The sequence below is a fragment of the Aulonocara stuartgranti genome (assembly GCF_965226115.1).
Source record: "Aulonocara stuartgranti genome assembly, chromosome: 9".
In the NCBI taxonomy this organism is placed as follows: Eukaryota; Metazoa; Chordata; class Actinopteri; order Cichliformes; family Cichlidae; genus Aulonocara; species Aulonocara stuartgranti.
In genome coordinates, this window is record NC_138960.1 from 34,815,219 (window position 1) to 34,830,815 (window position 15,597).

Consider the following 15,597-nt stretch of genomic DNA (forward strand, 5'->3'; position numbering starts at 1 on the left):
CCTGGAGTGTAAATTCTTGTCTGAGGCCTTTAAATATATGTTTAATAATAATAAAATAATATAAATATAAAATAAAATAAAAGTTAATTAATAATTAATTAATAGTTAATAGAAGAATTCACATTATTTTCATAACAAATTAAATAATTCTCAGTGCAGTACCAGAAATGACCACCAGGAGGAAACTGAACAGAAACACACCTGTGAAGATTCGGCCTCAGGCGTTTGAGGGGAGGAGCTTAACTTCAAACACAAAAGGTCCAACTAAAGAAATAAAAATAAATCCAGTTTATTAATAAGAGAAGGGGGCGTGTCCAGCCAATCAGAGCGCATGTCCCATAATAACCCAAACACAGTAGGGGAACTATTTTCCTATAAAGGCCGGTGTAGGTATTTTATATTTTTATTTTTTAATATTATGATTTTTAAATGCAGCATTTTTGTGCTATAAACTGGACCTATTTCGATATTTAAATGTTTTAATGTGTTTATGTGAATTAATGCTGAAGCTTAAAGTCTGCTCAGGTTTAAACCCAGTGCGCATGACAGTGCAAGGCCTTTGGGAAGCTGTACAATTTATTTTTATTTTTATTCTGAAATATTAAAAATGGTTTATTTAGCTCTTGTTCATCTCGGTGGATAAAGAGCCCGTGAATAATTTTCGCTTTATTGGGAGGAAAAAGGCCTTTCAGACGTTTCAAAGGCATAAAAAAAATCTTGTCACAGAATCATAAAAGAAGGATAAATAATATTAATGAGGGAGGAGAGGAGGAGGAGAGGAGGAGGGGCTTTCTCTCTCTCTTTTCTTTTTTCTCTCCGGACGCGTAAAAACGAGCAGGAAGCGCCGCGCGCACAGAGGACGGAGAGCCGCGCGGAGGGAGCAGCTTCACACTAAAAGAGCAGAAGAAGAAGAGAAAAGAGGAGGAGAAGAAGCGGGGGAGCAGGCGGAGGACTCTGCTGGATGTAGCTGTTTGCGGCTGTTTTGCGGGGAATGTGCGGCTCCTCCGCAGCTGCTCTCCAACTTTGCGAGTCTCTGCTCTCATGCCGAGAGGCGGACGCAGAGGATGGGAGTTACCTGGTCCTCCAGATGCCTCGCGCTCTTCCTGGCTCTGCACATAGGTGAGCGCAGAAAGTCACGCTTTGCGGGTTTTTCTCTGTAATTGCACCAAATTCCAGGATGAAAGCTGCGCTTTTAGACGTGTTTGCAGATGATGAGGAGCTTGTTTCACGTTTGTTATCATGAAAGAATTTTTCTTCTTCTTTTGTGACCTTTAAAGTGTCTCTGTCGCCGCTTTTCAGTCACTTCTCATTTTTATTTCATCGCCTGCAGAAATAAAAGAAAAACGCGAGTTTCGGGTGAAATGTTCTGCTCCTTTGAGTTGTTCTGAGTCTGCGCAGAGCCGAGGCCGTCCGTGGGGCAGATGGAGTGTTTTTTCTGAATCGTGTCGGTGCTGCTGTCCGGACTTTTCTTGTCCCGATGAAGCCGCGCAGACATGTGAGCGGCGGTGGGCTCCACTTCACATTCGGCGCGTGCGCGTGTGCGTGCATGTGTGCGCTAACAAGGGGAATGCCCCCCTCCCTCCGCCTCCTCCCCCTCCCCTCCTCGGTGTCCCACGCTGGACGCGTTTTTATTTGATTTGAATCATTTTTAATTCAAAATGTGAGAAAAATAAAAACACGTTTTGTTTTATTTCGCTCTGATTTTTACGGCCCTTCGTGATTTTTAGTTTCGAGTGTTTGAAGCTTCACAAAAGAGAAAAAGGCCTGAAAAAAAAAAATCACAGAAATGTCGGAGCGGATCCGCAGTGCGCGTGAAACCCGGAGGATGGAGACGGCACGAGCCCGCGTTTAACCCCTGCAGCTGCAAAAAATGAAATGAAATAAAAATAAATTAAATTGAATAAAATATAATATAATACAATAAAATGAGCCGATACGTTTCTTGTGGGCAGCCGGGCTCGTGCACGCAGGAACAGCACGTTTGATTTCAGCTTTCACGTAAAAATAAATCAGGTGTTTCCGCGGGATCCGTCTAATAACTGGAAGGAAGGAAATTAAAAATTTCCACGAGCAGAGACGCGGAGATGATTTCTGTTTTTCTGCTGTTGCATAACGACGCTGTGGAGGATGGCTCAGTGTGTGTGTGCGTGCAGAGGGATGCTGAATTATTCAGGACGCAGAGTCCTCGGTGCTGATGTTAGTCAGAGCTCCGAGCAGGAGGTGAAGGAAGATGAGGAATCAAGAGAAAATCCACGCGCGCGCTTTCACGTCCTTCACGCACAGCGGTGACCATCAGAACCGAGCGAGGCCAAAATGCGTGGAATGATTCCACGCAGGTGATTTTTCCCTGCAGGGAAACGTCTCCTCCTCCTTCTTCTTTCACTCACAGAGAATCTGATCTTCGTCCCGTTTTCATGTTTCCGCCGTGAATCTTTCGGCGTCTCCGAAATGCTGCAGTCTGATTGGTCCGAGGTTTGGCGCGCCGCTGCAGCACAAGCCTCAAAATCAGTTGAACAATAAATTTATGACATGCACATCGAAAACACGGCTCATGTTCACGTGTTTGGCTGTTTGTGAAACTCACACGTGGGCATCAAATTCAGAGTAAAGATCAGAATCGAAACTGTGGAGATTTTGTGGATTTTTAGGGTTAAAATTTCCGTTTTTGGCGCATTTTTACGCACGAAAATGGCCTCGTGTGTAAAGGAGGTGGGTGTGTCCGCCGCGTGAAGCTACAGCACGCTGCTTTTGGCATGACACACTGCAGGCAACAGTGTGTGTGTGTGTGTGTGTGTGTGTGCGTGTGTGTGTGTGTGTGTGTGTGTGTGTGTGGTGAATGAGTGCACGCGTGCTTGATGGGAGGCGTGAACGAAAAAGAGGGAAATTAATTAATGTGCACGACAGCGGGTTCCATCAAACAGGAGTAATAAAAAATAGCAGATAATTATAATAAAATAAAATAATAAATAAATAAATATCATGTGTGTGCGTGGGGGGGGGGGGGGGGTGCATTCTTTTTTTAATGGATCAGAAATAAAAGCATCTTTGGAGATGAGAAAACAGAAATTTCACGCGACAAAAACGAGTCGAAGCGACTGAAATGTGTAAGAAAGAGAAAGAAAACGGGGAAAATATAAAGAATAAAACGGGTTTTTTAAGGCGCAAACCAGAAATAAAAACGCAACTTTTGCGCAAGAAAAATGCTGCAAAAAGCCCCAAATTTACCCCCAAACTGTCGCAAAGCTCCGTTTGGATTTCTTTGATTCTTTATTAAAAATAAATTCCCGATAAAAACGTTAAAAAACTCAAATTTGAGCTTTTGTGAAGCCGAGACTGGGGAGGGCGCGTTTTTCTTTTTTATACACTTAGTTGTTGCAGCCATATCATGCAGCCTATTAGAGATGATGTAATGCTCCAACATACAGCGGGAGAGAGACAATGGAGAGTGAGGGGGAGGAGGGGAGGAGGTGCGCTTTCATTCATTTATTTATTCAGATTAAATTTCGGGAGCAACAGGAAGCAGAAACGTGAAACCCGCAGTGACAAAAATCACGTTAAGTTCAAAATGTTTCCAGAAAGTCGCTGAAGATTAAACATGAGGCAGAATTTAAAAACGCGATTTAGATTTTACTCAAATCAAAGATTCAAAAAAGAAAAAACAGGAATTCGATCTAAAAAATGCAGAATCAGGGTCATCAAAGAAATGCTGTCACGTGCTGCATCCTGACAGGAAGTGGGACAGAATGGGGTTCTTTTAACGGTGCCTCACGCGCATCCTCATGCGCATCCTCACGCGCTCGTGTTTCGTCCTCAAACTCTTTAAAGCCAAACACGGATCTTATTGAATCTGCGACCTCCAATAAAGAAAATTCAGCTTTAAAAAAAAGATCTTTTTGTTTCATTGTTGAAAAATAAAAAACATTTTTTCCTTCATCTGACAAACAGCTGCTCGGCTGCTTTTTCTACTGGATCACGTGGTCTGTGGTGCCTCTGCTGGTCATAAGTAATGATTTAATGCTGTTCACTCATTAAACACAGCTGTATAATATTACATTTTTATAAGAAAATGTGTCCGAGGAGGATAAATAAATAACATTTCGTATTATTTTAAATGAAAACATTATTTTATGGAGATTTCTGTGACAATAATTTCATTTAATTTAAACAAATAAAAAGAAATGAAGAGATATTATGGGGACACATGGGAATATTAAATAAATAAACATGTTATAATATTAAAAAGATCAAAACCTTAAAATAAATCCTCCTAAAGCTGATTACAAAAAGTCAAAAATTCAAAAAGATTCTGAAATAAATCCCAGATAAAAAAAAAAGAAATCAATAAAAATTCCAGATGAACAGAGACGAGATGAATCACACTGGATACAAATAGTTTGCTGAATTAATCTGTTGGATTAAAAAAAGATCATCTTAATATTTTGGGGTTATTTTAAAACTAAACACAAAATGTTGTTTAATGAATGAATAAAACAAATTAATACATTTTTATTCTGAAAACATTTAAAACCTTTTAAATAAAAATGATTTTTAAATATTTCAGGTCAAACCGTCAGTACGTTACAATAACAGTAATTTAAATAAGGCTCATCATTAATGCTAATCTGTGTCAGTGTCATCAGAGTATATTTATACATCGATTAGAATAAAAGACATAATAAAATCACAGGTTCACTATCAGCTGATGTGCGGCGTTCAAACCCAGCTCGTTAAACGTAGCTCTGTGCAGATTTAATGAATCAGAAATACGAAGACGCAGAAACATGGAAACAATCACGAGTTTCATTTTTCAGAGGCAGGTGTGGTTTCTGTCCTAGCACGCCTTCACTGCGACACACGTCACTGGATTTATTGTTTCAGACTAGTGCAACGAAAACGTTTGATCTTATGATCTTATCACTCGAGCTAGCACCCACTCTCTAATTATGAAGTAATCAGCTGGAGACAACTGAAGGCCGACAGAGACTGAAATGAGCACAAAGACAAAGTTTGATCGATGGTTGAGCAGAGATCTGAGGTCAGGCTGTAGTTAGTGTAGCTTAGCATGAAGCCTGGAGGATCAGCGAGCCTGGCTTTGACCAAACTCCAGAAATGCATCTTCCAGTTCGCACCTCCAAATCTTCTCTCTGGTTGCACAAAGTAAAATTTAGTCGAGTGAAATGTGCTCGCTGTCTGGCTTTTATTCAGATTACAGAAAGTTCACAAAAGGAGGACGTGCAGTTTGTGTTTGTGACCACAAGGAGGCGTCAGGAACACAAATGTTGTTATTTAAACAGAAACCATTTAAAGGCCAAAAACCTTTAAATGAAGATCTTTGTTAAATTGTTCTTTTATTTTGAAAAACCGCCTGTTTAACCACATGCTTATCCACCTGATTGTAAATATAAAACAAATGAAAGGATTTTAATTATGCAATAACATAAATACAGACTGCTGGTACATTTTCTCCGTGTTGGTAACAGGAAACAAGCTTTTATCTCCAGGTTTTGGTCATCTGCCTCTGAAAGCTGCATTATTGAAGCACTATTATGCTAACAGGAAGGGAACAGAGGGCTTTTAAAGGCTTTTACTCTGAAAATAATGATAGAAAACTGCTGGGAGAGAGCGCAGAGTGAACCAGGCCACTAAAAAGTTCTTTCCTGTTGTTGATCCTCCATAAAGAAGATCCTGTAGTGACCCTAGCTCATCGTGGACATGTGTGGAAACAGGTAGATCCTACGTGGGTGATCAGTCTCCCCCTCGTCCTCTAACAGCCGCGTCTCGTCCTACACGTCACGCCGTGTTAGCCCACGGTTTGATGGAGCGGAACCGGACAGCAGCACCCAAACCAATCAATCAGCCCGATCCCCTGCTTAACGAACCACACGCACGCAGTCACAGAGGTCGTGTAAAGGGGTGTGTGTGTGACTGCATGGGTGTAGGAGGCGTGTCACATTTGGCAGCTTCATAGAGGCGTTTCCCTGTCATGTATGTTAGTTTGCTCTGATGTGTTTCTAATGAGCAGAAGGAATAAAACCAACACAAACTGGAGCTGCGTGATCGTAGCACTGAACTAAGACTCCAGCTCCACATTATAACAGCTTTAAGTCTGTTAGCGCTCCCTGATACACCTGTGAGAACATTTGTAGATTCCACTTCTGTAAAATAATATTAGAAATTTTGCTCTTTTATTCTCAGATTTCACTCTCAGCTGATCTGATCACTCGTGCACTGTGCGGCCATGTTTTCATCTGTTTGTCTTCTATGATCTCCTCTTTGAAAACACGCTGCTCTTTGACAAACATGCTTAAGACCAACGAGTTCGTCTGAAAGGATGTTCGGCTCGCTCCGTTTGCTGATGACTCCGTGTTTTATACGTGATTTGATTTCTGCTCAGTCGGCTGCAGAACGAAGCTGGGAGGGAGACTGTTAACATCTGGACTCGTTCCTTTGATAAAAGAACAGTTTCTATGTGAATGTTTTTAGTTTCTGGTACACAGAGTTGACCCAGTGTATTTAAGACTACATATAGACTGAACAGAAAAGTCTTTCAGGTATTTTTGTCCACCATCATGAGCAGGCGAAGTCTCAAACTAACCGTGAACCAAATTAAATCAGTACAAATGTGGAGTTTCACTGTGAAAGCTGAAAAAAGGTTTAAACTGGGACAAAAAAGATATTTAAGATTTAGAACAAGATGCAACAGATCTAAAACCTTTGTGCTGTAAGCTCCCACAGTTTGCTTTGATGTAAACGTCTCCATTGTTTCTCACCACTCTTCGTCCTCCTCTTCCTCCCCTGCAGTCTCCGTGTTGCAGACGGTGCTGGTCAGTGCTGGTCAATGTGACTCGGTGTTCAAGGGTTTCTCAGACTGCCTCATTCAGCTGGGAGACAACATGGCCAACTATCCCCAGGACCTGGACGACAGGCAGAACCTGCACCAGATCTGCACGTACGTTTACCACAAACACACACAAACACACACAAACACAACATCGCATCAGCGGGGGCGGGGCTTATAGCATTGATGCAATTTATTTAAAAAAGTAAAAAATTCTAAGCAGTTTTCTTACAACGGTTGAAGGTATTTGTTTTTTCCCTCTGGATCTTTGTTCCAATAAACGAGTTTGTTTAATTAAATATGTTCAAATATGTCATTTAAAGTCCAATAATGCGCAATCACATAGCAACAATAATTATAGTGCTAAGCTAGGCTACTAAAGGACATCAATCCACGTCTAACAAACCTCTCTGGTCCAAATTATTTCACCCCGTTAATCAATAAAGTGAAAAATATTAAGCTGATGTAAAAGTCAAATCAGTGTGTATAAACAGCAATGAGTCCATAAGAGGTCACAATGAGACGAGAGGTCGTTTCATAGTCTGCGATCAGACTCGCAGAGAAAACACTGCATTCACATAACACAGGAAATGCTGTTAGAGCGATCCTCGCTGCAGTTATTGATTTTATAGTTTCCGTCCTTTTCAAAACTACATGTGACAGTAATGAGTCAGAGGACAGAGATCTGCTCTCGTGTGCCGACAAACTGGAGCTTAGCTGCAGTGGTTTGGTTTTACGGGGCCGTGTGAACTGGTCTGTCTCTAATGCCGAGCCCCATCTGTGACGCCGTGAAGAGTCTGCCACTCTGATCTCACAGAAACCAGTAAGAGTGATTTAACCGCTAACCCTGAGGGGGAAACGGGTGTAGTCAGTGGGGGAGTGCGCATATGTGCAGCCCAGATGACACCCACCATCTTCCCTTTAATCCATCCCACCACCCAAACCGGGTGGGCACCAGATGGCACGCTGCAGCAAGGAGCCCCCACCCCTCCCCGCACACACATGACTTTTTAATTCAGTGACAGCTCCATCACAGCGGTGTTGAGGCGTGGCAGGAGGTGCGCGTTAATACGCCTCCTCACACACACACACACACACACACACACACACACACACACACACACACACACACACACACACACACACACACACACAGGCGTTAATTGCTCAGAGATGTAGCATCGACACGGCTCAGTTCAAGAGGTCAACATCAATAATAGCAGATTGGAAGATTGGATTAGATATGCTGTGTGTGTGTGTGTGTGTGTGTGTGTGTGTGCTGAAGCATGTGTCGCCACATTAACTTGGAGGGGGATGGAAAAAAACTGATGGGACAGATGAGAGAGAAGGACAAAGAAATAAAGAAGAAAACAAGCAGAGAGGAAGAGGAGGAGAAATCAGGCCAAGTGAGCACAGGAGGGAAAAGCATGAGTATTAATATTTTATCAAACCAAGAGAGTGAAGAGGGGAAGACGAGCAGAGGGGGGGCTGTAGTAAAGGAAGGAGACAGCTGACGAGTCATTACCTGCGACGCCCTCCACACATTTTATTCTGTGAAGCTTTAATGCATGACTGTAGTCTCCAAGTGTTAGACTGTAAAAGTTCTACACTCATAACATGAAATAAAGGCCTGTAGATTCCCACAGTGGGGCCTTCAGCTGGATCACAACATGTGTGATCATAAATTCTTATCATTTAAAAACAGCTTCTAAACTTACATGATAAGGTTTCAGGATGAGATGCAAGTCTTTATAATCTTAAAAAGATTTCTTTGGACTGGATCCAGAAACAGATACATACAATAAAAAGGACTTTTTCAGCTTTTGATGCTGAACGTGTCTCAATGTTTACTGCATCATTATCAGTATTACTCAGTATCGTTGCTACAGGTGGACGAGGAGGCGCCCAGTCTAACAGCATCACGTGTAGTGGAGCTTTCCTATAGAACATCGTCTATAAACACGCATGTTTTCTATACAAACATTCATTTGCAAAGTGCCACATGAATTCAAATCGGATAAAAGTGGAACACGTGTGTTTTTACAGCAGGAGCAGAAAACCTACAAACTCAAGCAGGACTTTAACACTTTAAGTAAACATGTAGTTCCTGAATTTGAATTTAGTTTGCAGGAGGCATGACCAGCTGACTCTGTGAGGACGCGGTGTGCAGGCAGTTTCCACCCATGTCGCTGTGGCCACGCCTCTTTCAAACAGATAATTATGGATTCGTGGAGAATAAAAATATGCGGCTGCAGATTTGGGAACATTAAAAACAAAAAATAAATTGCGACCAGTTGGAAGAAACAAAGCTTTAGTTGTATGTGGAGTAAAAACATTAGAATCAGTAAAGCAGCTTCTATTGTAGGCGTGCTCCTGTGTGGAAGCCGCTAAAGGCAGCCAGTGTTTTGCCTTCAATATTGAAGTGTTTTGCTGGGTAATGATGGAGACGGCGGCGCTGTAATGGGCGCAGGCTGCAGCTCTCGAGCTCCAGCTTTGTTTTACTGGAATATAAAAACTAGATGAAGTTCACCGGCTGGATCTTCATAAGCTTTTTCCTCTCTGTGAGTTCAGTGCTGCCAGATTCTGGGATGGTTTCCACTCTTGGCTCTGCTCCTCAGTGTAGCTGATGCAGTCAGTTTAAAAACCAGCCTCCCACTGCAGTCAAAAGCTTGTGGCGTTAATGCTTGCTGTGTTTTCTCCTGCCAGTTACTGGGATAACTTCCACTCCTGTGCCACGACGGCGCTGGCGGACTGCCAGGAGGGAGCGACGGACCTCTGGGATAAACTGAAAAAGGAGTCCCGAAACCTGAATTTCCGCGGGAGTTTGTTTGAACTCTGTGGCGGCGGCAACGGAGCCCCCAGATCTGCCAACGCCAGGGGCCTCGCCTTGGTCCTAACCACACTGCCCACCATACTGACTTGGCTGGCGTTTTAACAGAAATGAGGAAAAACATGGAAGCACAAAGCGAAAAGAAGTAAAAAAAGAAAAAAAAGGAAAAATCCAACTGAAAAAAGAAAATAGGACAAGAGTGATAGCTGCTCTTCCAAAATACTTCAAAGTTTGAACTCATCACAAGAAAATACTCCCCGAATGGATTTTTACTGCTAGGTCACCGTACGGCGGCCCAGGTCGCCTTCCTGGGACATCTGCAGGCCGCCGTCCTCCCGGAGCGTTCATCCAATCACACGCAGACGCGACCCAGAGGCCGATAACATGAAATATTCAACACGCCTTTGAAACGATGACAATGATGAAAATCTGATGGATTCCCGTCCGCTTACAACCGTGGAATTACACAGTATTAAAGTCAACCATGAATTATTGATGTTTAGTAGGCTCGGCCTAGACAGCGCTGTGTGACTGCAGGGCGCTGACACTGTATCAGGCTATATATTAGAGTCCCCATGTAGCCCATGGTACATATTCATGTGTAACGCGAGGCCACAAAATCAATAAGACGAGCCAAGGCCTCGAGCCGATTCAGACCTGACGCCTCATTTTCACCACGGACAGATTCTCCTTTTTCTTTTTTTATTACGCCAAGTAGACTCTGTGGTATATTTGATGGACTGAATGCTTCGTGTAATATTTGTACTCGTATTGGCTGTTTGTTGTTTTCAGGCCACGGTCACACCAGCGCTAAATGCAGTCGTAATAACTGGCAGCAAAGACAGCTTACCAAAATTACACATTTTACAGGCAGAAAAACTGCAATGACACTACTGACCTTTGACCCCTACAGCATGGCTCTCAATCAACAGTATTCTTACATTCATAGTGTTGTATTTGGTTGTGGAGCTGGCCGGGTTGCTGCCATGCCACGTTTCTGGTGTGACCGTAGGCTTGTTTTTCTTGACCAAACTCTGAGGTGCAGAGATGTGGTGGAGTATCAAGCCTGCTTGCCCTTAAAGAACAGTTTATACTGTTGTTAACGTGCATGATATCAGTTCAGAGACTCTCAAAACATTTCAGGAAATGGGCACAAAAACATTAAATGTTTTATAAGACGTTGTCAGGTTCAAGTTAGTTTTTGCTTCTGTTGGAAGGACACTTGTATTATCTCGATGTTTCATTTCTGTATTATTAGAATTGTTCATTTTGTTACTGCTTTTTGGTGGTAATATAAACTCAACACTTCCTGTAAGAGTTTCAAATTAAAAGCCCTTAAGAAACAATCACAACAAAGAACAACAAAAAGTGAAAATGGCACAGTTACATTTAAGCAACAGCTGATGACAGGTGACTATATATTGTGAATAATAAGGACATACAGCTGACTTTTAACCAAGCATTGCATTATAAATATTATGGACAGCATTAATTTTAAACTCTTTTATTTACAAGTGCATAAAGCACTCAAAAAGCTTAAATTCAAAGTAATAAGCCCTCCTGGGCACCAGCACATAGTGCCAGGTAGTTACTATGCAACATACTAGATGTTTTAATTTTAGCTTTTTAAAAAAGAAATAAAAGATTAATTGCCATTATTTAAGCATTTGTTTATTTATATGGTGGAATTTATTGTGCAACCACTTAAACTCTGTCCATGGTCAGAAAACAATAGTCAAGAAGCAAGCTAATGTTAGCCAGCTAGCTGTAACTTGGCACCTATGTTTAAAGTTTTCGTAACGTAAACGTATAAAATAATGAACACATGATAAGCTAACAAACTTTGTAATCCAGATCAACCCTACGAGTTTTGATGTGACCGCTAGAGTACTTTACTATGTTGGTTAGCTAACAAGCCAGCTTTAGCTAACATTAGCAAGCGGTAAGCTAGCTTGAAGGGACTATTTGGATTCCCACAACTAAAGAAATTTCCTAAACTGAATCTAACTCACTGTTTTGGCCCCACTAGATTAAACGGGCTTTATTCTCGCTAATGTTTGCTAACTTGTTTGTAATCATGTAAAGGTACTTTACCGCAGTTAACAGTTAGAAGAATGACATGATTTAGGATATGCCCAGTTAAACTAAGTAATTATATTATAACAGCAGAAATGTACGTCATATGTAAGAGACATGCATAGCTTATGTCTTACATTTGTTTTCCCAGGTTGTATTTGGAGACAGACTTTATTTATTTATATCAACTGTGCTTCCTGCGATGATCAGAGAGCTACCGTTTAATTAAAAACTCCAAAATTCTGTTTGAGAATATAAGCTAGCTGTAACCATATTGTGTCCACACCTCCAAATCTAGCATGACTCAGTGAAGCAGGCTATGCCCAAAGTCGATCAACGTGTAATAACTTAGCAGTATGGCAGTAGTTCAGCTAAGACATGACATTTAAAGAGATTAGAGTAGCTAGCAGGTTGGAGGCTAAAGCAGATAGTATTTGTGTTAGCAAGTAAATTGGATTGCCATGGGTTAGTGACTAAAACATATTACATCAGGTTAGCTAACAGTTTGTATTTGCAGCTAAACCAAACACTGTTTAGCTTTAGCTTCTCCTTCATGAATTACCCTTCAGGTAGAACATTTCCTCACAGAGATGATGATGAATGTCTTAAATCACTGTAGCCAAAACCTTTCTGGTTTATAGCTCGAGAAAGTTGTTACGACGTGCTCATTTCCTGAAATCCCACGAGACCAAGGACTCCGACTGATGGAAACTTGTTTTGGATGTGAAAGTAGCAACACATTGAAATTAACTTTAGTTCCTGTTGGTGGGTGACATCCGCCATCTTTCATATCAGCACAACCACGTGTTAGAAATGAATGACTTTGAGAGCTAAACGGTTACTGCGAGGAGAAGCTGAGAGCAATACGAAGACGCGACTTCATGGCCAGTGTAGCTGAAAAAAAAAAAGAAATCACGAAAAAATGATGATTAAAAAAATCAAACCGTGGCTGAAGAGTGATATGACTGTTGCCATTAAGCACATCCCCCCTTTTCATACCAGTGATCCATACTAGATGACCTTAGCGGTGATATATTTTAGGTCTGTATGTTAGATTAAAAGCAGAGTCCCAACAGTATAGTAGCATCATGAACTACATAAATACAGTAAATGAATTTGAGGAGGGAGTTTATTTCTTTGCCGAGGCACCGACAATGTTTCCACTGCCTTCTGATGAAAAGATGTGTACTTCTGTTTGTTGGTTTGTCTCTTTGTTTGTTTATGGGGATGTTGCAAAAAGAGTTTAAAAAAAAATCTTACGAAAATCATCTAAGAAGAGAAAATGTATATGAAAAAGGATTTTAAGAAAATAAAAACTCTATTATAGATAATCTATCCCAGACTTTACAGATTATAGGCCTACTGAGATATTAAAAGATGAATAAATAAATAAAAGATTGCTAAAATGATGAAGAGTATTAAATAAAACGACAACTGTTTGAAAATGATTGTGTGCTGTGGTTTTAATCTGGTTTGCTGAGTTTGAGATGATGGAGCTGGGTTTGGAGTGTTTTCATTATTAATGAAGGAGAGTCCCTGAGCTGCCACATGTCTCAGCTCTCAGTTTATATTGACTGAGACAAAGAGGTTCAGGAGGAAGAGGAAGGGGGAGGAGGAAGAAGGTTGACTGCGTATCCTGCTGAAGACATCATTTGGATAATTCATGCTGCCAAAACCCTCAAACCGACCTGGATTTGATTTTATATGGACCGTTAAGTCTTTAAAATATCTGATGAACATCACAGGATGAAATAAATCTGGTTTTCATGCGTCAGGCGGACAAATTAAAGGAATATTCTCATTAATTTCCTTTTGTTTAACTGTTTTTTTAAGCAGCATTCAGCATAAGACCTTCAGATCTTCTGATACTTTAATGACAGAACTGTAAAATATTCTTGCTGATGAATGACAACATCAGCAACCTTTTTCCATCTGGGAAATATCAATAGTTGCCCGGTGGAGGGACTGAATTTATTTGCTGATTGGAAGCAGTTGCAGTGACCACCTGGTCATCCAAAAGTTGAGCAATAAACGTAACCAATAGGCGACCACGTTCGATTGAAAGGCGATTGCACAGGCCGTCTGGTGGGAGGCAACCTGTCTCCAAACAATCAGTGAACTCTGACTGCTGGCAGTGACTTTTAGATAAACAATTGCCGACTAATTTCCAAACAGTCTGCCAACATGTTGCAATCAGTCTGAGCTGATGAGCTCCTGACGTGTTTCACGTGGTTGTATTCTGGTTATATTTCTGTATAAAAGCCAGGATTGTTGCCACATGTGTAAGTTAGAAATTAAATTGTCGCAGACATGATCCACATCTTTGAAGAAACCATTTCAAAGGCAACAGAATCGCAGGTTCATTACATACAGGTGCAATAATGTAGGTCATGTCTCCCACCACTCTTTCCCCTCGTGTGTCTGCAGGATTTGGACCCTTTCAGCAGCAGTTTTGGGCCAATTCTGCCTAATTTTACCAGCTGCTACGTGATGCATTTAAACAAAACTGTGGTTTGTTGTTCAAATGAAAGGAGACACGAGCTCCATTAAAATGTAAAAATAGAAATATTAACGTTTTTGAATGTACGTATGAATATGGGATATTATACATGAAAATGTTCTTGTTTATGAGTGCGCAAAAAGTCAAATTCAACAATGGAATTAACTTTCTTCAGATGTCTGTTACTTTACTCCAGCATAGTAAAGAAATATTAAAAACTACAATAATAATAAGCTTCAAAATTTAGATTTTTATCTTGGAGGCAAAATTACACAAAAAAGTTTTTCTTAGATTTGAACCAAGTATAGACTCTGACATTTGCAAATGGTGGAAAAAGGTAAAAATAAAAATAATTAGGTTTAAATGAACAGATGGAGAAATCTGAAAGATGAATCCAGTTTATAGGAACCAAAAGCTGCAGTTCCTCTAATGTGCAGCAGAAGCTCCCGATCGATCACCCAGCCCAGCACACGACACCAAACCAGACTCAGTATCAGAATAAGCTGTTTGACAAGTTCTTCATGGCAGCAACCCACAAATGCATCACTCGTTACTAAACTGACCACAGCAGAGGCGGTAGGTCATTGGCTGGAAACGAGGGTCGCGGGAGCCCGCCACAGCTGCCATAGGATGCGCATGCGTGCCGTGTTTCTGCATTAATATGGATGTGATGGGGAGGGAAGCGAGGACCGGGCAGATCCTCACAGAACATGGAGCAAAGGTCCTCCACTTCCACTCAGCGATATTTTAACTCCTCCTCACGGAGAAGCTCCAAACACCTGCAGACCTGCTCAGGAAAAAGAGGAGATGTTTCATCAGGATTTTGTGTTAAATCCAATATCTTCCTTCTTCTATAAGAAAACAATAAAAGGAGTCCAATATGAAAAAAACAGGATCAGTTTTAAAGGCTCCAAATATTCAAGTCCTCTCACGTTAATTTAAATATCTAAAAAAGACAAATGTGTTCATCTCCAGATGTTACAACACAAAGAGAAGCTCACCTGTGTCTAACATTAAAAAACCTGAAACCAGACAATCAGCGAAACGAGACAAGAAAAAAACCCTGGAAATAAAACCCTGAGCTGCAGTAATTGCCTGAAGAAACAAGAGCAGGCGCGATTTGAGGCGAGCTGCTCATTAAACATGTATGGAGGGAAGCCTGCAGGATGGAGGGAGTCCCGCGGGATCCGCAGGCTTCTAATAGTCTGACGCCGTTTCTTTCAGCCTGCATCTTTTCTGAAAGAACACCGTGAACAGGAGCTCACACCGACTCGGCCTCGTTTGTGTTTGCAGCACAAGCGTGATATAATATGATAGAAGACAGGCTGGACTCACACGTCAGGTAGTCTGCTT

At 41.3% G+C, this 15,597-nt stretch overlaps 1 protein-coding gene across 1 annotated transcript; it reads left to right on the forward strand.

The window, feature by feature from the left end:
• Nucleotides 1–813: 813 nt before the first annotated feature.
• On the forward strand, nucleotides 814–12,691 carry nrn1a (neuritin 1a). Its single transcript, XM_082546867.1, has 3 exons — nucleotides 814–1,119; nucleotides 6,802–6,949; nucleotides 9,545–12,691. Exons 1-3 carry the CDS (start codon nucleotides 1,065–1,067, stop codon nucleotides 9,771–9,773), a joined length of 432 nt encoding a protein of 143 aa, XP_082402993.1. The 5' UTR covers nucleotides 814–1,064; the 3' UTR covers nucleotides 9,774–12,691.
• The last annotated feature ends 2,906 nt before the right edge of the window (nucleotides 12,692–15,597 follow it).

Excerpts from the sequence above, each read along its gene's own strand:
- nrn1a (XM_082546867.1), top strand. The coding sequence starts at position 1,065 with ATGGGAGTTACCTGGTCCTCCAGATGCCTCGCGCTCTTCCTGGCTCTG. Across the intron at positions 1,120-6,801 it reads CTTCCTGGCTCTGCACATAG|TCTCCGTGTTGCAGACGGTG; the intron begins GTGAGCGCAGAA and ends CCTCCCCTGCAG. Across the intron at positions 6,950-9,544 it reads AACCTGCACCAGATCTGCAC|TTACTGGGATAACTTCCACT; the intron begins GTACGTTTACCA and ends TTCTCCTGCCAG.